This window comes from Rhinatrema bivittatum, chromosome 14 (genome assembly GCF_901001135.1).
Source record: "Rhinatrema bivittatum chromosome 14, aRhiBiv1.1, whole genome shotgun sequence".
NCBI classification, from domain to species: Eukaryota; Metazoa; Chordata; class Amphibia; order Gymnophiona; family Rhinatrematidae; genus Rhinatrema; species Rhinatrema bivittatum.
Window position 1 is genome coordinate 3953321 of NC_042628.1, and position 24787 is coordinate 3978107.

The 24787-nt window shown below is 46.6% G+C and overlaps 1 protein-coding gene across 1 annotated transcript in view; it reads right to left on the bottom strand.

Moving 5' to 3' along the window:
• Positions 1-8192: 8192 nt before the first annotated feature.
• The window catches only part of LOC115076086, a 58858-nt gene continuing 42263 nt past the window's right edge, over positions 8193-24787 (bottom strand). The window contains exons 25-32 of the mRNA XM_029577202.1: positions 22650-22808; positions 21806-22005; positions 21500-21603; positions 21277-21392; positions 17653-17823; positions 16651-16853; positions 14040-14143; positions 8193-8661 (exon numbers count right to left, since the gene is read on the bottom strand). Coding sequence (XP_029433062.1) covers positions 8510-8661; positions 14040-14143; positions 16651-16853; positions 17653-17823; positions 21277-21392; positions 21500-21603; positions 21806-22005; positions 22650-22808 — 1209 coding nt within the window. The 3' untranslated portion in view covers positions 8193-8509. The remainder of the gene's footprint in view (positions 8662-14039; positions 14144-16650; positions 16854-17652; positions 17824-21276; positions 21393-21499; positions 21604-21805; positions 22006-22649; positions 22809-24787) is intronic.

Here is a 24787-nt window from a genome sequence, read left to right on the forward strand (position 1 = left end):
TCTTTTGAAAATGGAGTGAATTTTCAAAGGAATTATGCACATAAAATAGCAATTTTCAAAAGCCCACTTAATGCACGTAAAACCTTTTGAAAATTACCTCCAATAGGGCTCATGGAGTATGCTGGTACTTATTTAGGTGGTAATGAATGATGAAGGAGTGTATTTCCATAAGAATATAAGAACTTCCATACTAAGACAGAGGAGTCCATCATCCTGTTTCCAACAGAGGCCAATCCAGGTCACAAATACATGGCAGGATCCCAAATAGTAACATAGTGTTTGATGGCAGATAAAGGCAAATACCGTCCATCTAGTCTGCCCCACAGGTTTTTTTTTTGTGTGTAGTAGCAATTGCTGCTCCATGCAGACTACTCCCAAACCTTCTGTTCAGGGTAGTAGCATAGACTCATCCCAGGGATAAGCAGTGGCTTTCCCCAAGCCAGCCTGGTTAATAACAAACCTTTATCAAACCCAGCCACGCTGACTGCCTTTCCAATTTGGTCAATGTCCTGGCAGTAAAATCTGTATTTATTAAACTTAATATATCGCTTTTTAAAACAATAATCAAGTCAGTTAACAATAAAAAGTTGGCACTGTATGCCTGAGAAGTTGAAGATCAAGGGTCTTTAAGTATATACTGAGGAACTCAAAGTTTCTGGTCAGTCCTAAAGATCTTTATTACACAACAAGGGGGAACCCATGATAAATCGTGCATGTTTTCTTTCTCGTTTTAATTTCTAATTTTTTTATTTTTTTTTTGCTGTTCCATCTCCTGCCAGCAGGACTGTTCTTGGGGTGCAGGGCCTGGGGGTGAATTAACAGAAGCTGCCCCCTACCCTGATATCAAACAGTGGGGGGGGGGGGGTTCCTAGCTGGACTGTGTTCATCGTGGTATCTCCTGGCCTGCCGAAGCGATGTGAGGTATTTGGTGGCGCGAAGGGGGCGGGGCTACTGCGGTGAGAGAAGTAACCATTGTCTGGGTCTGTGTGACAGCTTATAAGGACAGTAACAACTAGAAGACATGCAGGTGCTCATGGTCAGCGGGACCTAGGAAGCCAGAGGTTCAAGCCATGGCCTCACTGGTATTGATGGCTATTTAGATGATCACAAACCTTTGTGGATAGACATGGGAAGAGAGGATAGCTGGGTATAAACTGGTTGAGTGTATGGTGGAGAACAAAAACTGCCCTGGGCGAGGAGAGATAAAGTATCTTGCAGTGATGTTCAAGGGCCAGCAGCTGTGATGTGGCCAAAACAGTGTGGCCAGGAATAATTGGATAGACTGGATGGTCTTTTTCTGCCTTCATCTGCTATATTACGCGTTAGAAACACTTTCCCCGTTTGTAAATACCAAGATCAGTATCGCCTCCTCTCTCATGGGTTCTTCTGCCATTTGCCTGAGGAGTTCCTCTCCTGCTAAGGGATGGTCCAGTCAAGATCTGGCAAATTAAAATCTCCCACTAGCAAACCCTCTCTGTACCAGAATGTAACTTGCCTTGAGCTAAATATACCACAAACTAATAATAATAACTAAATCCTCCCCCTTGGATATGTCTTTGAGTAATCTCTGTCCTGTGCCAGATGTCTATAAGTTACTCCAATGGAGCCGGGTGTGCGATCTCCCCTTTCATGGTAATCTATAGGGCCTCATCCCTTCCCCATATCCCCTACATTTCTGTTGCTTTAATATTATTGTTCATGTACTCTTAACCTTTCCCTGCTGCTTTCTACTTACCCTGTCATTACTGTACAAATTATAGCCCAATATAAAATAAACTAAGTAACAAACGGGTCTCACTGAGCAATGTCTGTGAATAGCAACAATATCTAGGACTGCCTCTGACATTAGGACTTGCCAATCTGGAGATTTATGACCTAGACTACAAGCATTTGTGCTGTGTCTCCTTCTGACTTTCTCTCATAACTCTCTCCATACTGTCACTCTTACTTATAGACAGCCTTGTAAGGGGCACACTTTTGCATTTTTTCTGCATTAACTTTGTTTGTTTGTGGACATGAAGGCCGCATGCAATCAGCTTCCTCATCTAGTTGAATCTCCTCTCAGTGCTTCCCTTCAAAGACAGATGAAGGCCATTTCATCTTGTACATGATTGAAGGAGCATGACAGGTGAACCAAGTGGGCCCTAGTGTTGGATATCATCAATGATGTGTGGTATTGGACATTATTAATAATTTTAGGATATAGGTGTTGAAATGTGTATTTGCATATATGGGGGGTATTATAAATGTTTACGTACCGATGTTGTGAATTTGTATGTAAGCAATCGTTTTATGATATGTGATGGCTAGGGAAATATGATTGATATAAAGGCGAACACCTGTTTAGGTTGGTGCTACATGATTTGTATTAATCAAGCATTTTTTATATTTTAATAAGTCTGCATTACATTTGGGTTCCTTTGGATATTTTGTATGAATATGGGATATTAGAAATCTGCATGTAGCTTCATAAGAAAGCCTGGAATGAGCGTGGGGATCTCTGAGGGACTCTACTAGGGATTGTAGAGCTGAGCAGTTGTATGGATGAGCAGCCCAGATAGGCCATGTGGTCTTTTTTTTCCCCCTCGTGTTCTTATATTTATTTATTTATAATATTTGTAGTCTGCTTATATTAATAAAATCATGCTAAGCAGATAACAGGTCAAGATAAATACAAAACACACAAAAGCATGATGCACACCCAGCTCTGATTCATTGCAAAGGGTCTCTACACAAGAAGGCCTTCAGCCACGGTCTGAAGCTTTCCATATCATCTGGGGAACGCACTTCATTAGTTAAACCATTTGAAACTTTTGGACCTGTTACAGACAATGCTCAGTTTCTGGTCTCCTATAATTGAACTGCCTGTATCGTCAGGATCTTGTGTAGCAGCCGCAATGTGCGGGGGAGGGTTGGGGGATACCATTTAAACAAATGGGGGAAGCCATCCATAGAGATTGCAAACCAGAATTAAACTTCCCCCATTGCATGACTGGTAAAACCATATCCTTGACATCCTTTGTGGGACCAGGCTCTGCACTGGGGTTTCACGTGCTTTATCCTACCAGGGCCCTACTAGAAGGTGAGCTAAGACCAAGAATCGTCTTTTCATCTATGAACATTGAAATCTGATCTTTTACGTTTATGTATTGGCGTCCATGCTGCTGGAAGGTAATACCAGAGGCTTGCCCAGAACAGGCGTCTGGGAATTGGGCAGGGTAAAAACTGCTTTAAATAAATGCATACATTTGTGGACTGCACTGTTGTATAGGGAAAGGAGGAAGGAAAAATACTCAAAGTAGACTTGTAGGATCCTCATGACCCACATGCACGTTGCATGCCGCGTGTCAGGGAGCCAACAAACCCTATCTCATCTTTTACAATAATGATGCCAGTTTGGGGACAGTCACGAAGCAGACATCATAACTGGGGGGTCTTGTCTAGACTGTAAGCTCTAAGGAGCAGGAACTGTTTCTTAAATGCTATTATAATATACAGAGCTGCCTACATCTGCTGTGTGGGTTGCAAATGCTTCGCAGTAATAATAATTAATGTGCATTATTAATTGTATGATATACCACAGGCCACACATTCTTTTATAATTACATAGGCCTCAGTACTGAAAAATTGCCAAGCTGTTTAACTGGGCCAAGAACTGCAGATACTTGTCTGGGGCCTTCCTTCCTCGTGGTACAAAAAAAGACATCCAGGCTGGCTGGGGAGATATTTGAATCTCTCCTACACAGATTTACTTGTCCGCTTAATATTTTGCACACCTCTGAATTTTGCAGATTAACTGCCATAAAAGTAAAGAATAAACAGACGAGGGTCTTAAAACAATCTAATGGCATTTTGAACTCTTGTAAGAGTTTGTGCTGCATGTTCAGCTGCACAGTTACTGCGTAATATTCTCCATCACTTTACAAGTTGACTTTTACTTGTCTAATTAGATATAGATACAGCATTTTCAAAAGGAGTTACATGCGTAAGAGTAGCATCTATCGTAGTCATTTTCAAAAGCCCATGTATGCATGTAAAACCTTTGAAAATGACCTCCAAAACCTAATACTTCTACATGAACGCGCAGTAAGTGTTCTTGAGGGAGGGGAGTTGGAGGTTGTTGGATTCTCAAATGTTTGCTCATAAGTTGACATGCAGAAGTGATGCACTGCTAGGAGCTGGGGTAACTTCTGCGCATACTAGGGGACTTTTGTAAGCGGTTTAATGTTAGCAGTAAGCAGGTATATATGCACAGACTTTACCCCATATGCCATGTTCTAAAGTTACCCTCCCCTTGCATGGCTTTATAACTCTGATTGATTTCCCTACGAAAATCAGATTTGGAAATCCATGCATGCAACGCGGAAACCCAGAACTGGCTCAGCTTATTTAGTTGACTTGGGCTAAGCAGATAAAATCAAAATTATAACTGTTAGCCCTGTGTTCTTGCTTTATACGGCTGCACTGGTGCTTTAGGAAGGAGAAGTTTGAATAACAGTAGTCTGAGTGTGATGTGATGTTTGGTGATGCTGGTAATTTAAAAGGCAAAGCAGTGAAAACATTCCCTGGAAGGTGGTAGTGACTGCACAGGTTGGGTGTTGCAGGCTGATAATGGTGCAGTGTAATATAACAGGTGAAATGATTACAGTTTAGTTCAACCAGTAGCAACCAGTTTGGTGTCCTAAGGTGCACCTCTTCAGTACCATAAACACAGACACACACATTACAAGTCATGAAAACCAGTAGTTGTGGTTGTTTTAATGCATATTTATTTGTAAGAAAACACAGGTAAAGCAGTCAGGAACACAGAGTGGGTACATGAATGCTAGCAGCGCGTTACAGAGCAGACATGCAAATCAAGAGCCAGCAAGCACTTCACCGATACACAAAGCTAAGAAACACAAATCTTATCCTAAAGTCTTAACAACGTTCTCCCTCTGCACAACGGATGTTTTCGCTGAAAACTTGAGCAGGATTTCATTGCTCTTGCTATACACCCAGATCTGCATTAAAATAACCAGCACCGCCAGGTTTTACATAAAATATTCATTTATACGTTTGGTAGCGGGAGTTCCGCTACATATTCTGTGCTAAATAATTTGCTTGTGGTACCCAAGGAGAACATTTTCAGTTTTGCTACATCAGCTGCTAAATGCTGAGGTTAATATCCAACAACTCTTTGCTACTGATTAAAGTAAACTTGATATGAAGTGAATAGTCATTAAGAAAATTATGTAATGGCATTTCAACAAACTTTGCTACTTTTTACTGCATTATAAGTTTCAAACTCTATTAAACCGAGTAACTGAGAAGAGTATAAAAAAAAAAAGATCAAACTCATGACCTGGTGCCCTGGCTTGGGTTGTTCCGCACAGCAGGAGACTCAAGTCTGAGGTTCCTGATGGATGGGGCTGGCAGAGCTCGGGTGTGTGCCCTGAGGGGAAACACTTCGGCTCCTTCCACCAATGCGGTGACCCCTGCCAGGAAGCGAGCGGCACTGAAGGCTGCTTCCCTTCAGCCCTCATGACTGGCAAGGGCTCTACCGCTGTTTGAGTGAAGGTCTGTGGGGGTGAAGGGGATGATAAACAGGGAGCCATGAGGGCAAAAAAAGTACAAATCCAGTTAGGTAATAGTAAAAGGAACATATTGTCCTTCTAGTGACTGCTTGCACTGACCACGTCCTTAGGAAATAACCGTTTTAGTTCATGGTGGAATCCGAATGCTCTTATACTGAATTTCTTTCTTTTTTCTAAAGTCAGCAGTCTGTGTTTATCCCAAGAATTTGCCAAAGGGCTTCCTTGGATGCCCACAGGATGGCTGGTGCAGTCACTCACGAATGGATGTGGTTAGGTAAAAATGTTGCTAGCAGCAGTTTTGTTACGGGTTTTTCAGTTTGCTTTTGATTGTTATTACTGCCCTTAACAGAAGCCATGGGGTAACCTGCATGGAGAGGCAGTTACTGCCCTTAACAGAAGCCATGGGGTAACCTGCATGGAGAGGCAGTTACTGCCCTTAACAGAAACATGGGAGGGTAACCTGCACAGAGTGGCAGTTACTGCCCTTAACAGACACCAAGGGGTAACCTGCACGGAGCGGCAGTTACTGCCCTTAACAGAAACATGGGGGTAACCTGCACAGAGCGGCAGTTACTACCCTTAACAGAAACATGGGGGTAACCTGCACAGAGCGGCAGTTACTGCCCTTAACAGAAACATGGGGGTAACCTGCACAGAGCGGCAGTTACTACCCTTAACAGAAACATGGGAGTAATCTGCACGGAGCGGCAGTTACTAAAGAGAAACATGGGGGTAACCTGCACTGAGCGGCAGTTACTGCCCTTAACAGAAACATGGGGTAACCCACACGGAGTGGCAGTTACTACCCATAACAGAAATATGGGGGTAATCATCACGGAGCGGCAATTACTACCCATAACAGAAACATGGGGGTAACCTGCACAGAGCGGCAGTTACTGCCCTTAACAGAGACATGGGAGGGTAACCTGCACAGAGCGGCAGTTATTACCCTTAACAGATGCCAAGGGGTAACCTGCACAGAGCGGCAGTTACTGCCCTTAACAGACACCAAGGGGTAACCTGCACGGAGCGGCAGTTACTGCCCTTAACAGAAACATGGGAGGGTAACCTGCACAGAGCGGCAGTTATTACCCTTAACAGATGCCAAGGGGTAACCTGCACAGAGCGGCAGTTACTGCCCTTAACAGAAACATGGGAGGGTAACCTGCAGGGAGCGGCAGTTACTGCCCTTAACAGACACCAAGGGGTAACCTGCACGGAGCGGCAGTTACTTCCCTTAACAGACACCAAGGGGTAACCTGCACGGAGCGGCAGTTACTGCCCTTAACAGACACCAAGGGGTAACCTCCACCGAGCGGCAGTTACTGCCCTTAACAGAAACATGGGAGGGTAACCTGCACAGAGCGGCAGTTATTACCCTTAACAGACACCAAGGGGTAACCTGCACGGAGCGGCAGTTACTTCCCTTAACAGACACCAAGGGGTAACCTGCACGGAGCGGCAGTTACTGCCCTTAACAGACACCAAGGGGTAACCTGCACGGAGCGGCAGTTACTGCCCTTAACAGAAACATGGGAGGGTAACCTGCACAGAGCGGCAGTTATTACCCTTAACAGATGCCAAGGGGTAACCTGCACAGAGCGGCAGTTACTGCCCTTAACAGAAACATGGGAGGGTAACCTGCAGGGAGCGGCAGTTACTACCCTTAACAGACACCAAGGGGTAACCTGCACAGAGCGGCAGTTATTACCCTTAACAGACACCAAGGGGTAACCTGCACGGAGCGGCAGTTACTGCCCTTAACAGACACCAAGGGGTAACCTGCACGGAGCGGCAGTTACTGCCCTTAACAGACACCAAGGGGTAACCTGCACGGAGCGGCAGTTACTGCCCTTAACAGAAACATGGGAGGGTAACCTGCACAGAGCGACAGTTATTACCCTTAACAGACACCAAGGGGTAACCTGCACGGAGCGGCAGTTACTGCCCTTAACAGACACCAAGGGGTAACCTGCACGGAGCGGCAGTTACTGCCCTTAACAGAAACATGGGAGGGTAACCTGCACGGAGCGGCAGTTACTGCCCTTAACAGAAACATGGGAGGGTAACCTGCACAGAGCGGCAGTTATTACCCTTAACAGAAACATGGGGGTAACCTGCACGGAGTGGCAGTTACTGCCCTTAACAGAAACATGGGAGGGTAACCTGCACAGAGCGGCAGTTACTACCCTTAACAGATACATGGGGGTAACCTGCACGGAGTGGCAGTTACTGCCCTTAACAGAAACATGGGAGGGTAACCTGCACAGAGCGGCAGTTATTACCCTTAACAGAAACATGGGGGTAACCTGCACGGAGTGGCAGTTATTACCCTTAACAGAAACATGGGGTAACCTGCACGGAGTGGCAGTTACTGCCCTTAACAGATACATGGGGGTAACCTGCACAGAGTGGCAGTTACTGCCCTTAACAGAAACATGGGGTAACCTGCATGGAGCGGCAGTTACTGCCCTTAACAGAAACATGGGGGTAACCTGCATGGAGCAGCAATTACTACCCTTAACAGAAACATTGGGGTAATGTGAATGGAGCGGCAGTTACTACCCTTAACAGAAACATTGGGGTAATGTGAATGGAGCGGCAGTTACTACCATAAGAAATTTGCTGGGCAGACTGGATAGACCGTTTGGTCTTTTCCTGCCATCCTTACTATGCTTAGATAATTAGGGCTGTTAGCGGACATTAAATCTGAATTTTAACTAACGGATGAAAAGCAAACATGGAGGATAGAAGAAATACTGCTGTCAGTCACTGACCATACACTAACCCAATAAGATTCAAACTTAAAACACTGACAATTTAAAATACAAGATAAAGCAGAAAAAGACATGTTTGGAGAACTGTGCAAATCTTTCCATCATGAAGCCAGTAAATAGCCTTTTCCTGACCACTTGCTGGAGGAGTGCAGGCCGCTACGATGGCAGGGTGCATATATTATAACTTACTCCATCCATGTCTGGCTTAAACGCCTGAATGTCGGTGAGGTTAGCTAGAGAGCAGTAGTCGCCCATGTTCTTCTGTAGCCAGTCCCTGTTCCCAGAAGTGTTGCTTGTGCACGCTGATCCTATAGGGGAAGCAGACAGAGGAGTTTGAGAATTCATAAGCAATGGACGGACACCCAGCGCGGTGGCACCTGTGCGCCACACTCCCCCAGGGATCTGGGAGGTTCTAGCACGTGCAACCATCCCAATGGCCCAGAAACCCGCTGCTTACGTCAGTAAAGTGATTCCAGGGAAAGCTCCTAGAGGGAGGGATTGAATATGGATCCCATAGGGGCAAACACAACCTTACAGTGCTCTAAAACCTTTGCAAGGTGTCCTTCATCTTTTACAGTTCTGGCACCTTGATTTAACTTATACTCCACTGGTTTCCAGACGAAATAGTATTTGTACTGAGGAGCTTGCAGCCCATCTGCACACTTCTCTGGAAGTCACCAGAAGCCACCTCGGGCCTGCACTCCTCCAGCAGTCGGCCAGGTACTGAGGAGCTTGCAGCCCATCTGCACACTTCTCTGGAAGTCACCAGAAGCCACCTCGGGCCTGCACTCCTCCAGCAGTCGGCCAGGTACTGAGGAGCTTGCAGCCCATCTGCACACTTCTCTGGAAGTCACCAGAAGCCACCTCGGGCCTGCACTCCTCCAGCAGCCGGCCAGGTACTGAGGAGCTTGCAGCCCATCTGCACACTTCTCTGGAAGTCACCAGAAGCCACCTCGGGCCTGCACTCCTCCAGCAGCCGGCCAGATACTGGGGAGCTTGCAGCCCATCTGCACACTTCTCTGGAAGTCACCAGAAGCCACCTCGGGCCTGCACTCCTCCAGCAGCCGGCCAGATACTGGGGAGCTTGCAGCCCATCTGCACACTTCTCTGGAAGTCACCAGAAGCCACCTCGGGCCTGCACTCCTCCAGCAGCCGGCCAGATACTGGGGAGCTTGCAGCCCATCTGCACACTTCTCTGGAAGTCACCAGAAGCCACCTCGGGCCTGCACTCCTCCAGCAGTCGGCCAGGTACTGGGGAGCTTGCAGCCCATCTGCACACTTCTCTGGAAGTCACCAGAAGCCACCTCGGGCCTGCACTCCTCCAGCAGCCGGCCAGATACTGGGGAGCTTGCAGCCCATCTGCACACTTCTCCCAGCTGCCTCGGTGGTCGACTCTGGAAGTCACCAGAGCCACCTCGGGCCTGCACTCCTCCAGCAGTCGGCCAGATACTGGGGAGCTTGCAGCCCATCTGCACACTTCTCTGGAAGTCACCAGAAGCCACCTCGGGCCTGCACTCCTCCAGCAGCCGCCCAGATACTGGGGTGCTTGCAGCCCATCTGCACACTTCTCTGGAAGTCACCAGAAGCCACCTCGGGCCTGCACTCCTCCAGCAGCCGCCCAGATACTGGGGAGCTTGCAGCCCATCTGCACACTTCTCTGGAAGTCACCAGAAGCCACCTCGGGCCTGCACTCCTCCAGCAGCCACCCAGATACTGGGGAGCTTGCAGGCCTCTCTGTATTTCCTGTGGCTCCACTACAATGTCTCTTCCTAATGCTAATCCTCCCCAGTCTTATTCCCAACTATAAACCACTACTACCACCAAATCTACCTTCCCCATTCTTTAAATTCTTTAACTTAGCTGCCATTCTTCCATCTGCTCTGTCCAGGGCTCTTTAACTTCAAAAGTTTTCTTCCTTTCATCCCCTCTCCCTGACAGCATCTCCCCCTCCTCACTGTCGCCACACCTCTCCCTCTCTTCTCCTGCTCCCCGGCAGGGATATCAGTCCCAGCCCTGGCCCTCCAAGGCAACTTTCCCATCAGTGCGTTACCCCTCCACTCTTATCACTGCCCCATTCCTTCTCATGCTCCCAGAGGAAAGCCCCTCTCCTGCACTAACGTAATGTGCCATGCACTGTCTCTGGCTCTCCTGCACTAACGTAATGTGCCATGCACTGTCTCTGGCTCTCCTGCACTAACACAATGTGCCATGCACTGTCTCTGGCTCTCCTGCACTAATGTAATGTGCCATGCACTGTCTCTGGCTCTCCTGCACTAACGTAATGTGCCATGCACTGTCTCTGGCTCTCCTGCACTAACGTAATGTGCCATGCACTGTCTCTGGCTCTCCTGCACTAACACAATGTGCCATGCACTGTCTCTGCCTCTCCTGCACTAACGTAATGTGCCATGCACTGTCTCTGCCTCTCCTGCACTAACGTAATGTGCCATGCACTGTCTCTGGCTCTCCTGCACTAACACAATGTGCCATGCACTGTCTCTGGCTCTCCTGCACTAACGTAATGTGCCATGCATGGTCTCTGGCTCTCCTGCACTAATGTAATGTGCCATGCACTGTCTCTGGCTCTCCTGCACTAATGTAATGTGTCATGCACTGTCTCTGGCTCTCCTGCACTAATGTAATGTGCCATGCTCTGTCTCTGGCTCTCCTGCACTAATGTAATGTGCCATGCACTGTCTCTGCCTCTCCTGCACTAACGTAATGTGCCATGCACTGTCTCTGGCTCTCCTGCACTAATGTAATGTGTCATGCACTGTCTCTGGCTCTCCTGCACTAATGTAATGTGCCATGCTCTGTCTCTGGCTCTCCTGCACTAACACAATGTGCCATGCTCTGTCTCTGGCTCTCCTGCACTAACACAATGTGCCATGCTCTGTCTCTGGCTCTCCTGCACTAACACAATGTGCCATGCACTGTCTCTGCCTCTCCTGCACTAACGTAATGTGCCATGCACTGTCTCTGGCTCTCCTGCACTAACGCAATGTGCCATGCACTGTCTCTGGCTCTCCTGCACTAACGTAATGTGCCATGCACTGTCTCTGCCTCTCCTGCACTAACGTAATGTGCCATGCATGGTCTCTGGCTCTCCTGCACTAACGTAATGTGCCATGCGCTGTCTCTGGCTCTCCTGCACTAACGTAATGTGCCATGCACTGTCTCTGGCTCTCCTGCACTAATGTAATGTGTCATGCATGGTCTCTGGCTCTCCTGCACTAACGTAATGTGCCATGCGCTGTCTCTGGCTCTCCTGCACTAACGTAATGTGCCATGCGCTGTCTCTGGCTCTCCTGCACTAACGTAATGTGCCATGCGCTGTCTCTGGCTCTCCTGCACTAACGTAATGTGCCATGCGCTGTCTCTGGCTCTCCTGCACTAATGTAATGTGCCATGCTCTGTCTCTGGCTCTCCTGCACTAATGTAATGTGCCATGCGCTATTTCTGCTCTACTGCACTAACACAATGTGCCATGCACTGTTTCTGGCTCTTGAAGTTGTATATCAATATTCATGCACTGTCTCTGTCTCTCCTGCACTAACGTAATGTGTCATGCACTGTCTCTGGCTCTCCTGCACTAATGTAATGTGCCATGCTCTGTCTCTGGCTCTCCTGCACTAACGTAATGTGCCATGCGCTATTTCTGCTCTACTGCACTAACACAATGTGCCATGCACTGTTTCTGGCTCTTGAAGTTGTATATCAATATTCATGCACTGTCTCTGTCTCTCCTGCACTAACGTAATGTGCCATGCACTGTCTCTGGCTCTCCTGCACTAACGTAATGTGTCATGCACTGTCTCTGGCTCTCCTGCACTAACGTAATGTGCCATGCACTGTCTCTGGCTCTCCTGCACTAACGTAATGTGTCATGCACTGTCTCTGGCTCTCCTGCACTAACGTAATGTGTCATGCACTGTCTCTGGCTCTCCTGTACTAACGTAATGTGTCATGCACTGTCTCTGGCTCTCCTGCACTAACGTAATGTGCCATGCACTGTCTCTGGCTCTCCTGCACTAACGTAATGTGCCATGCACTGTCTCTGGCTCTCCTGCACTAACGCAATGTGCCATGCACTGTCTCTGGCTCTCCTGCACTAACGCAATGTGCCATGCACTGTCTCTGCCTCTCCTGCACTAACGTAATGTGCCATGCACTGTCTCTGGCTCTCCTGCACTAACGCAATGTGCCATGCACTGTCTCTGGCTCTCCTGCACTAACGTAATGTGCCATGCACTGTCTCTGCCTCTCCTGCACTAACGTAATGTGCCATGCATGGTCTCTGGCTCTCCTGCACTAACGTAATGTGCCATGCGCTGTCTCTGGCTCTCCTGCACTAACGTAATGTGCCATGCACTGTCTCTGGCTCTCCTGCACTAATGTAATGTGTCATGCATGGTCTCTGGCTCTCCTGCACTAACGTAATGTGCCATGCGCTGTCTCTGGCTCTCCTGCACTAACGTAATGTGCCATGCGCTGTCTCTGGCTCTCCTGCACTAATGTAATGTGCCATGCTCTGTCTCTGGCTCTCCTGCACTAATGTAATGTGCCATGCGCTATTTCTGCTCTACTGCACTAACACAATGTGCCATGCACTGTTTCTGGCTCTTGAAGTTGTATATCAATATTCATGCACTGTCTCTGTCTCTCCTGCACTAACGTAATGTGTCATGCACTGTCTCTGGCTCTCCTGCACTAATGTAATGTGCCATGCTCTGTCTCTGGCTCTCCTGCACTAACGTAATGTGCCATGCGCTATTTCTGCTCTACTGCACTAACACAATGTGCCATGCACTGTTTCTGGCTCTTGAAGTTGTATATCAATATTCATGCACTGTCTCTGTCTCTCCTGCACTAACGTAATGTGCCATGCACTGTCTCTGGCTCTCCTGCACTAACGTAATGTGTCATGCACTGTCTCTGGCTCTCCTGCACTAACGTAATGTGCCATGCACTGTCTCTGGCTCTCCTGCACTAACGTAATGTGTCATGCACTGTCTCTGGCTCTCCTGCACTAACGTAATGTGTCATGCACTGTCTCTGGCTCTCCTGCACTAACGTAATGTGCCATGCACTGTCTCTGGCTCTCCTGCACTAATGTAATGTGCCATGCGCTATTTCTGCTCTACTGCACTAACACAATGTGCCATGCACTGTCTCTGGCTCTCCTGCACTAATGTAATGTGCCATGCGCTATTTCTGCTCTACTGCACTAACACAATGTGCCATGCACTGTTTCTGGCTCTCCTGCACTAATGTAATGTGCCATGTACTGTCTCTGGCTCTCCTGCACTAATGTAATGTGCCATGTACTGTCTCTGCTCTCCTGCACTAATGTAATGTGCCATGCGCTGTCTCTGGCTCTCCTGCACTAACGTAATGTGCCATGCTCTGTCTCTGGCTCTCCTGCACTAACGTAATGTGCCATGCTCTGTCTCTGGCTCTCCTGCACTAATGTAATGTGCCATGCTCTGTCTCTGGCTCTCCTGCACTAACGTAATGTGCCATGCGCTGTCTCTGGCTCTTGAAGTTGTATATCAATATTCATGCACTGTCTCTGTCTCTCTCAGCCCTGCAGATCAGTAATGCTCTCACTCTCCTCTCTCACTAATGGACTTGGACTCCCCCTTTCTCAGACTTGCACGTAAGTTATTCTCTCTGTTTCTCTTACCATTTTCCTCATATTTGCTTGTCAGGTAATTTTTCATAAATGTGAAGACATCTATTTTGTTTTTGTTTGCCATGTCCTTTGGAATTGGATTAAGTGCATTAACACTAAAAGGAAAGAGAAGTGTGTTAAACAGTGAAAATCTTTTATTATTGCACAAAGTAAGCAAACTGCACAATCTACAGAGCAGTGGGCCAGGCATTCCCAAGTGTATCCCTCAAATGTCCGTGCGCCACAGGATCATCCCCAGCTCCCAGCACAGAATTCATCCTCTGCATAAGTTTCAGATGCACCTTTTCTCTGCTCCTCAAGTTTAATGGTCTATGTTTAAATTAATAGCGGGAAAGCTGATCAGTGTTTAAGATTAGACATTAATTAGGGGCCGCTGCATAAAGGATTCATTGATGCACTGGAAGACCAATAATTCCCTGAGTAGGGAAGGTGAAATTGAAGTGAGCAAACCTAAAAAGGCCATTGAGAAGAGTAAAGACGTTTACAAGTACAGTGTAAAATGCCTTTCCTTACTGACTCTTGCTGCTCTGACTGGCTAAGACTTCACAACCTTAACGCTCCCTGGGTGGCAGTGACACTGGAGAAAGATTTTTTTTTCAGTAGAAGAAGAGACTATGGCGCATTCATCACTGCCATTATAGAACGTCCGCTTTGAGTGAAAGATAAACAAAAACGGAGTCTCCAGTAAAGTAAACTGCAGATCACTTAGCGTAAATACGTCACGCCAGGCCAAAATATTAAAAGCCAGGTATTTCATACACCTGAGAATGCCAGCGTTTCGTCCAGCCTTGGAACCTTCATCAGGGCGTAGCCTCCATCAACGCAAAAAGCACTTAATTTTATTTCAGTTTGAAATGAAGGTCAGATAACCCAGCTTTAAACAATGTTTTTCATAGTCTGACAGCTTTAAAATGTGCTTATGAGACAGAAAAGTGCTTATAGCTGTTTTATTTTTCTGTTACTGATTCTTCTCTGATTAAGTTCCTGGTGGGTGACAGTTTTATTTCAGTGTGTGACTATACGATGGCTTTGCTGTTATAATTAGGGCTTCTGATTTTATAAATATAGGTGTTCATTTTCCAGCTAGTTCGGGGTCCTTTGTGGATACCAGTACTCGGTGTTTCTCAGTGTGGTTGAATTAAATATAAACGTTTGTGCAGCTGAGGAGTCGTTAACATGGAAAAGGCACAAAAGCAAAGTGGAGAATCCAGGGTAGGCAAAGGCGGAGTGAGAGAGGGCTAGCAGAAGTGCTGTGTCTCCAGTCTTTATCTAATATTTCATTTTATTTTTGCATCAGGGTTTATCAGTTAAAATATAAAATCAGAAGCCCCAGATATAATCTATGGTGCACGCATTGCCAGATGTTCTGGAGCAACCACTGTCAGGCAATGCGTGAAATGTGCCACAAAAACCTTCAGGGCACGCAGCAAAGTACGATAACTCGACCAGAAGAAAGTTTGCCATTTTTTCTGGGGACAGGGGCACAGGTTACAGCTGAATCAGAAAAAAGCCTGCATGTTTTTCCCGTGTGGTCTGAGATAAGCGCTACCCAGTGATCTCCCCCGGCCCAGCTCCCAAAATGTCTGCCTCGCTGCACGCCAGCGATAAATCGGGCTCTGTACACGTCCATTTGTTTCACATGAAACGGGAAATGTTAATACAATTTTGTGTTTAATTTCTAGTCGTCTTAAAATTGTGCAGATGACAAAGTACAACCCTTCCCGAGCTCCCCTCCGCCGGGCAAACCCTCTTAACCTGTTTTTCTTCTTGTTCATGGGGGCGGTCATTCCCGCCCTGCTGGTGCGATGCTTAGAAACGGTGCCGGCAGACCCAGACCGGAGCCGTTTCATCCAGAAGACATTAATGGTGACCGCCAGCGCCATTTCCAAGCAAGGAGGGGCTGCGCACCGCTACTGCCCCGGGAAGAACAAGAAAAGTTAAGGCAAAGGGTTTGGAGGGGGAGCCCTGTGGAGGTTTTTCCTCTAAGGGAGGTCTGATCATTTTGTTTTATGTTGTTTTTCATTTCATTTTTATTTCATTTGTTATTTCATTTTTTTTTAATTTTAAAACAAAAAGAAATGAAACAATAAAGAATTGAAAAAAAAATTGTGGACCCAAGATTGAAAGATATCTGGATATAACTTATCTAGATAACTTGGAAGGGATATTCAGCAGCACGGCTCTGCCACTGAATATAACCGGATAAGTTCTATGCTATCCAGCAGGTCTAACGTATTCGGTTAACTTAACCAAAATCCCACTGCCACTCCTTATGACCTTGGACAAGTCACTTTACCCTCTGCTGCCTCAGGTACAAACGTGCACTGTGAGCCCTCTGAGGCCAGGGAAACCCTCCAGTGCCTGCATGTAATCCAAAAAGCGGAACATAATAAATAAATACTTATCTAGCTAAGTGGCAGCCACGGAGCAGAGCCGAATATACGGCAGCTGCCACTTAGCCGGAGGATCTCGGCCTTCCCCATCTGCGCACCCTTGTAAATTTACTTCCCAACAAATCACAAACTCACTTCAAGTCTCAGGGCCCAGCTCCCCTGCTCGGGTTCAGCTCTGGGGTACAAACGCTTTGCTGCTCCATACTTACAGGGCTTGGTAAGACGTACAGGACATGTCTAGAGACAGCAGGTCCAGGGCACTCCCGTTGATACTCGGCAGCACATATTTCATTCTAGTAAGCCAGGCCGTGACATTGTCAGAGGACATCGTTGCGAACTTTGGGAACACGGCGTTGGCACAAGCCATTAAGATGGTGTATTGCACTTTGGTGCTCTCCAGCAATGCGGGGTTCTGCAGAAAGAAAAGAAAGGACTTCAGTGAGATTCAAACCCACGTTGGCTTGGAGACCGTGCATTTGTTTTCAAAACCCTGCAGGGCCTTCCTGCTTAGTGGCAATAAATCGGAGCGCGGCCCGCGGCCTCACCTTACGTCCACATTCGTGGGTTAGAGGGGGATTTGTGAAAGAGCAGTGCCTTCCCTGTGCCATCGCATTTGCATCTTTTAAGCACTAATGAGAGTTAAGCTTCTCAGCCAAAACGTTTGCTAAGTTGCTACTTTCCAGTGGCAATCAAAGGACTGAACCCAATGGGAAAATGCCGTCTGTTGTCTTTCAGGCTTGAATATTCTCATTGGCCCTGCTAATGAATCATCAGGAAACTTCTGTCTCACACAAAATATTTACCTCTTTACAAGTGAACCACACAGTAAACATCATAAGGGAAGGACACATTTCTTGACAGAATGGGAAAGGCGCAGAGGATCTTTAATCTGGGGAAGTGAGGACAAAACTGGAGATCAGGTAGGATCTGCAGTGTTTCAATGGGAGAGGCGAAAAGCTTGATAATCTTTTCCTGCTCTTGTAGTCTCTATTTCTGGAGGAATATTTCAGTAAAACTTGCTTATAAAAAAGACATATTATATTTCCAGATCACCTTTAGCAGCCCCTGTCTGGAAGGATAAGCACAGTTGTTATCCAATCCGAGATGCTGTTACCCCCGCTTCTGATTCAGGGTATAAAGCTCTCTTTCTATTAACAATAAGAGACTACTGGCAGTCCTGGGGGCAGGAGGAGGATGAGCGCGGTACGCACCATCAGGACGTACTGATTGAAGCTGCTCATGTACGTGGCGAGATCGTTCAGGTTCCCGCTCATCATGGAAGAGCTGAACACCATGCTGATAGCAGAGGAGTTGTAGATGACGGACGTCTGGGTGGACATGCTGGCCAGCTGGCTGGCGCTTAGGATGTCTGAGCAGTCAGTCTGCCAAAAACAAAAGAAATTCCTTAGCCACGCCAACAGGAAGGAAAATGCACCTATGCCTTAACTCACCGTACTGTCCAAGGACCTGAACTCCGCTGGCCTGCTTCTTCACACTATTCCTCCCACTTCTGCTGCTGTTCTGGAGTCTCTTTTCTTTTTTGTCTCTGCACAATTAGTCTCTCATGTTTTCTCTCTCAATATTTCCCTGAGATTTCTAGGCAGAAAGCCATAAACCTCCTTCTGCGCCCATTCTTGGGAAGTTCTGATATGCCTGTGCACGTTTTACGTAAAACGTGCGCTCTCCTAACAGGCGCTCAACCACCTCTCCCGGACGCCCGATTTAATATTAAAATGAGCTGCCATGGTGAAAAGGAGGCGATCAGGGAAACTGTGCGTCCCTAGCACCTCCTCAGCAGTGGGCACCCAGGAAAGGTGGCGGTCAGCAGGTTAGAAACAGTCGCTCAATTCGAGCTTCCGTCTTCCCCCACTACCGGCACAATATATGCAGCCTGGACGTGAATATTGTGGATGTATGTTGGGTGCCCAGAAATGTTTCACATGATTCCGCTTTCCATGGTCCCTCCGATTTCGTATCGCGATGACACCGGTAGGAGGGCTCACAGACAGCAGGAATTTTGTTTCTTTACAATGAGCAACCTCGGGGAATTGTTTGCATTGCGGGGATAGCTAATAGCCTTATCTACATATATTTTACATGTGATGAGCGCTCTTAGCTACGCGCTCGATTGGACGCGCGTCTTGGATGTACTGATCCCCGTTTTGCATCGGGGGTTGTGGACCTGCATTGACCCATGCATCGGCCTGAATGTGCCCCACCGGCATAAAAAAGTGTCGACAGTGCTGGATGGAAACAAACGGTCCTGATTATCTTCTGGGACCGGGAGACGCAGTCTTTCGTGCGCCCCATTTTCCCTTGCCTCACATTTTCTCCTCTTCATTCCCACAAATTTCAGAGCAATGTGCCTGATGCTATAACCCAGATCAGCAAAGGAGCAGGAGGCCATCAGATGAAGGTGAAGAAGGGCAGAAGCAGAGTGAGGGGAAGGGGATGCAGAGGAAGAATATCAGCTCCAGGGAGAGGGTCAGGAGGGGCATTTTCATGAAATGTCTCATTTGGTTTCAATTCAGTTTTAAAACAAAAGAAAAACAAACAAAATGTTGTTTTCCTTAATTTCATTTTACAAGTCTATGCTGCCCCCCAAAAGACCTCTTGGGCCCTCCTCCCAGTGTCCCCCTTCCCCAGGATTCGGGGACGAGGGGAATAATAGGCGAGCGCAGGAGAGTTTATGTTTTTTTTTTGAATGGGGCCAACTTTTTGTTTTATTTTCTTTGTTTTTTTTTATTTCCGTCTCTCCGAACTGTAGTTGATCCTGTCTGCTACATAATCACGGCATGTATCTCTATCTATATCTATATAACCCTTGTCTATAATTCTCGACATTTGAGCACGCTGCATTTAATCCACAGATCCTGTGCATAGTATTCCTTGTTATATAAAAATCCACTGTATAATGATCCCAACTGGTGAACCGACCCCCTCTCCTTCGAAGTAACCGAACTATCTCCGAGCGACTCATCCCCCAGCGCTCTACCTCGTTATCTCAACCCATCTCTGACTCCTTCCACCTCCAAGTTATTTCCCCCTGTTTTATTGTAACTTTACTTCCGCCTCCGTGTTAATCCTCCCGAGTCCCATGTAAACGGATTTGATGTTTCTTATCAAAGTCGGAATAGAAAAGTTCTAAATAAATAAATAAAACAGAAAAGGAAGAAAACAGATAAGAAATAAAAGAAAAGGGAAAGACCAAAGAAAAAATGAAAAGAAAAACAGAAAGGAAAGAAAAGAGAAAAGGAAGGATTGTTTCTGCAGAGTCCTATTGCACAGTGCAGTTGTTAGTATTGGGGCTGATCGCACGGTCACCATTCTCTGGGATGCTCATTTCTCTCTCATCATCATCATTATAAAGTAGAAAATATCCTATTGCCTCTGCATGGAGCCGTGCTGCGAGCAGTTCTGCTCCTTCCAGCTCAGAAAAGGCAGAGAGAAACTAGAAAAGGTGCAGAGGAGGTGACAGAAATGATAAAGGGGAAGGAACATCTCTCCTGTCATGAGAGGCTACGCAGGCGAGAGGGGACATGAGAGGGGTTTATAAAATCATGAGTGGGGTGGAAGGGGTAATTCACCCTCTCCAATAATACTAAACAAGGGGACCCTCCATGAAAGTAATGATCAGCAGATTCAGAACAGATCCTAGAAAGGACTTTCTCACTCAGTGCACGATCGCGCTGTGAGATTGTTGCCAGAGGACGTGATGAAGGCAGTGAGCATAGCGGGGTTTAAAAGAAGTTCTGGAAGAAAGTCCATTACACATTCTTAGCCAGGGAGACTAAGGAAAGCTATCACTATCCCTGGGAGTGAGTAACAGGAATTAGATCTACTTCATGGGCTCTGCCAAGTGCATCTGATTCTGGACTGGCCACCGTCAAAGATGGGATGCTGGTCTTGTTGGACCTTGCTCTGAGTCTGTTTCTCAATTCTTATACCACGATATGGCATTACAGCAGCCGGCTCTGACCCTCATGATGCAACGTGACTGTGACTAGCTTTAAGGAAAATGACGCAGCATCTCAGTGCCTGGCTCTGGGTAGCATTGCAGTGATTGCCTGGCTAGGGCAAATGTGATACCCACAATGTCTCATGGTGATCAGAATAAGAGACCCATGGAGGAACGATGCTCGTCTTAATTGCAGCTAATGTTAGTCAAGTGAGGACTTAGGAAGCTCTGAAGTAGCCAAAGCAGGTGTCAGATAATTGAAAATGAGAATGCTACACTTAAGAACATAAGAAGTTGCCATACTGGGTCAGACCAAGAGTCCATCAAGCCCAGCATCCTGTTTCCAACAGTGGGGAAATGAGAATACAAGTCCCTGGCAATTACACAAACACCAAGCAGATCCCATGCTACTGATGCCAGTAGTAGCAGTGGCTATTCTCTAAGACAACTTGATTAAAAGCAGTTAATGGACTTCTCTTCCAAGAACTTATCCAAACTTTTTTTGAACCCAGCTACACTAACTGCACTAACCACATCCTCTGGCAACAAATTCCAGAGCTTTATTGTGCATTGAGTAAAAAAGAATTTTCTCTGATTAGTCTTAAATGTGCTACTTGCTAACTTCATGGAGTGCCCCCTAGTCCTTCTATTAACAGAAAGTGTAAACAACCAATTCACATCTACTCATTCAAGACCTCTCATGATTTTAAACACCTCTATCATATCCCCCCTCAGCCGTCTCTTCTCCAAGCTGAACAGCCCTAACCTCTTCAGCCTTTCCTCATAGGGGCGCCGTCCCATCCCCTTTATCATTGTGGTCGCCCTTCCATCACATGCAATAAATGTTGAAGCTTTACAATTCGAAAGGAGCACTTACACATTGGAAGTCACTCTTCAAACTGACAAAATCTGAGAACTGACAATACTTGATGAAGTTGCTGTAATATGTTTGAATCCATTCTCTGTCTGTGAGACCCTGAGCACAGGCTGAACCTGTGGAGAGAGCACAAGAAGCAGGCGAGTTCAGCACCTGTCAGCCATCGAGTTATGGCTCAAACACAGCGCCCCCTCCAGGAGAAACCCAAGAAAGACCGAAGTACCTGAATTTTGTAGCTGGGATTGAAGAGTCTCTGTGACAAATGAACTCACAGCTGTTGGGTCTTCCAGCACTGTGTTACTTGCTAGGCTGCTAAAGTTGCCCATTCTGCAAGGGTGAAAGAGAGGGAAAGGTTCAAAAAGACCATTTCAGAGAAAAATGCAACTCTTCCAGTAACAGCAGCTTTGCACCTCAGCTCATGTTACGCTGCCATGAAAGTCGGTCTTCAAACAGCGCTGTTTATAATGATTACTGGCAAAAAAAGGATGAAAGAATTATAACAAGAAATTGGTATCAGGAGCATACGTACAGTGCTGCCAGGGTCTGGCAAGACATTTCTGTCCAGAAACACCTCAGAGTTTCAGAGTAAGCAAGGAAGAGTTTTATTCTGTAAAGGAACTGTACGTAATCAGCAGTGCTATATGTAGGGAAGAGGGAACTCAGATGGCAGTAGATCTGGTCAATGATGATTCTGGCAACGTCAGCATTGGGCAACTGAGTGAGTCCTTTCTGTAACAATCAAGAAGAAGAAGAAGAAGGCATCGTAAGTGCCAGGCTTGCATGGTGGGTACCTTGTGACAGCTAGCAAAAGGGCATTGTAAAGTTTCCCAAGTCACACAGCTGCAACAACACAAGGAAACTGTGAAGCCCTCCCCTGGAAAACAAGCTCAGCGTGCTGAGAGTACTCGTGATAACTTTCAGCTTACTATAGTCCCAAGGGAGACATTCTGTTAACCCCAGAGACCTCAGAAGGACCCCAAACTTGCACTTGTCAGGGAACCCGCAGGGTCCGAAGCGCAAATCAATCAAGACACGAGCAGAAAATAGTTTTGCAGTGTGTCGCCATGTACTATCATGAGATTTGAGCTTAGTAGTTTCATGTTTTGGCGTATCTTGCCTTACTACCAACATCATGGGAATTAGGAACAGGGTGGGATGGTAACCAATGACATGGATTACAGACACTAGAGAATAGGGTGGGGATGCCTGGGGAAGGATGACGGCCACAGGTTAGACCTTTTCTACCGACTTGGTGGCTGGCGCTATATTGAAAGAAAAAAGCCTGGCAAATATTTTTTGAAGTTTTGTTACAATTTGAATAAGGTCTTGAAGGATGCTTTTTTAATGTGCCAAAAGAAAGGAAGTTATTTTACCTGTGATGCAGCAGAGTTAAATTCATCCAGGTATTCCCCGAGGTTATCAGTGCTCAAAGCAGCGAGGATTTTTCCTGCTTTCTCACCATCGCGCAGGACATCACCGTACACTGTGTAATCAGCGAGAAGGGCTGGCGGGAGATTCTCCGCTGCTGTCACCTACCAAGATAAAAAGGAAATTACTCGGCACTTTCTGTGCTTTGTGTATCCAAAGCTGAAGGAGTTCATTCTCCATCAGCACTTCTGCAGCCCACAGGATACCAGGAAGCCCATCGGCCTGGATTCTTTCCTGGGTATTGGGGGCCTAAGTCTATTGATTGTGTGCTCCCTATGCCGCAGCTTTCACATGCTCTCTGCACTTTACTTGCTACTAGACTGAGCCTGTTCCTGTCACCCGATGCTTGCTGCAAGGAGGAAAGAGGGAGCTGTAATGTGCATCATCATCAGAGACCCAGCAGGCAAGGGGTCCTGCTCCTTCGCTTCCAGCTTGGTCTGTTCTGATGGAAAGCAAAGCTCTCTCTGTGATTACCGGATGAGGCAGGTATTGTTGATCATTTATTTCACGTACTCAGAGATGAAGCAGGCAAAGGACTTTTGTATACCCTCGATGGGCCTTGTTCTAGCTAGGGCCGACTTTAATATTTCCTCTTTGAGGAAAAGGTTAGACATTGTCTCAACCTACTTATCGGCTGGCTCATTAGATATTATGTTTTTTGAGGGAAACCTGGCTAAACAAGACCTATCTCATTATTGAATTTGGGACGTCCAGCTGGATAACCTTACATTCAACAGGTAAGGGATAACAAAAGGGGTAGGGCTGTTTAGCTGATTTATCAACCTGATTACAGTTTAAAACCACTTTCTATTCCCTTGGAAATGGATGTGAGAATTTGGTTGTGAATCCTTGGCTTGCTTTATTATCCACCTAAAGACCCTACTTTTATTCTAGATTGCTGTCCTATTCTTTTATTACACTCTTCCAAGCTGATGCTTTCTGGGGACTTGAACATTCATTTACAAGGGGTTTTCAGGACTTCCATTTGCATTTTAAACAATTAATTTTCTCTGCTACTCATAGGGCAGGTCACATTTTGGACTAGTTGCTAATATTTGAACCTTTAAAAGGACCTGATGTAATAACGTCATGAAACAACTCCATTTGATGTTCACACCATTATCATTTAGTTTTTGGTTAATGGCTGATCATCTTCAGGGAACTGGAGACCCAGTTCTCAGGTCCATTCCTGTCCTCTTTAAAAAAAAAAAGGCTGGGAAGAAGCCAAAGGTCAATTGGATTATAGTACAATGGACAGCTTAACCACTACTTTTCTCCATATTTTGTCACCAGTTTCTCAAAAGATTGCTCCATTAAAGCATTAAAGAGATTAAGGGGGTCATTTTCAAAAGGGATCGCAGCCTTCCCCACTGCTACATCCAGGTCATGGTATCTGCATCAGACAGCAGATGTGACCAGGAACCTTCCCCACTGCTACATCCAGGCCCTGGTATCTGCATGAGACAGCAGATGTGACCAGGAACCTTCCCCACTGCTACATCCAGGTCATGGTATCTGCATGAGACAGCAGATGTGACCAGGAACCTTCCTCACTGCTACATCCAGGTCATGGTATCTGCATCAGACAGCAGATGTGACCAGGAACCTTCCCCACTGCTACATCCAGGCCCTGGTATCTGCATGAGACAGCAGATGTGACCAGGAACCTTCCCCACTGCTACATCCAGGTCATGGTATCTGCATGAGACAGCAGATGTGACCAGGAACCTTCCCCATTGCTACATCCAGGCCCTGGTATCCCCATGAGACAGCAGATGTGACCAGGAACCTTCCCCACTGCTACATCCAGGTCATGGTATCCCCATGAGACAGCAGATGTGACCAGGAACTTTCCCCACTGCTACATCCAGGTCATGGTATCTGCATGAGACAGCAGATGTGACCAGGAACCTTCCTCACTGCTACATCCAGGTCATGGTATCTGCATGAGACAGCAGATGTGACCAGGAACCTTCCCCACTGCTACATCCAGGTCATGGTATCTGCATGAGACAGCAGATGTGACCAGGAACCTTCCCCACTGCTACATCCAGGTCATGGTATCTGCATGAGACAGCAGATG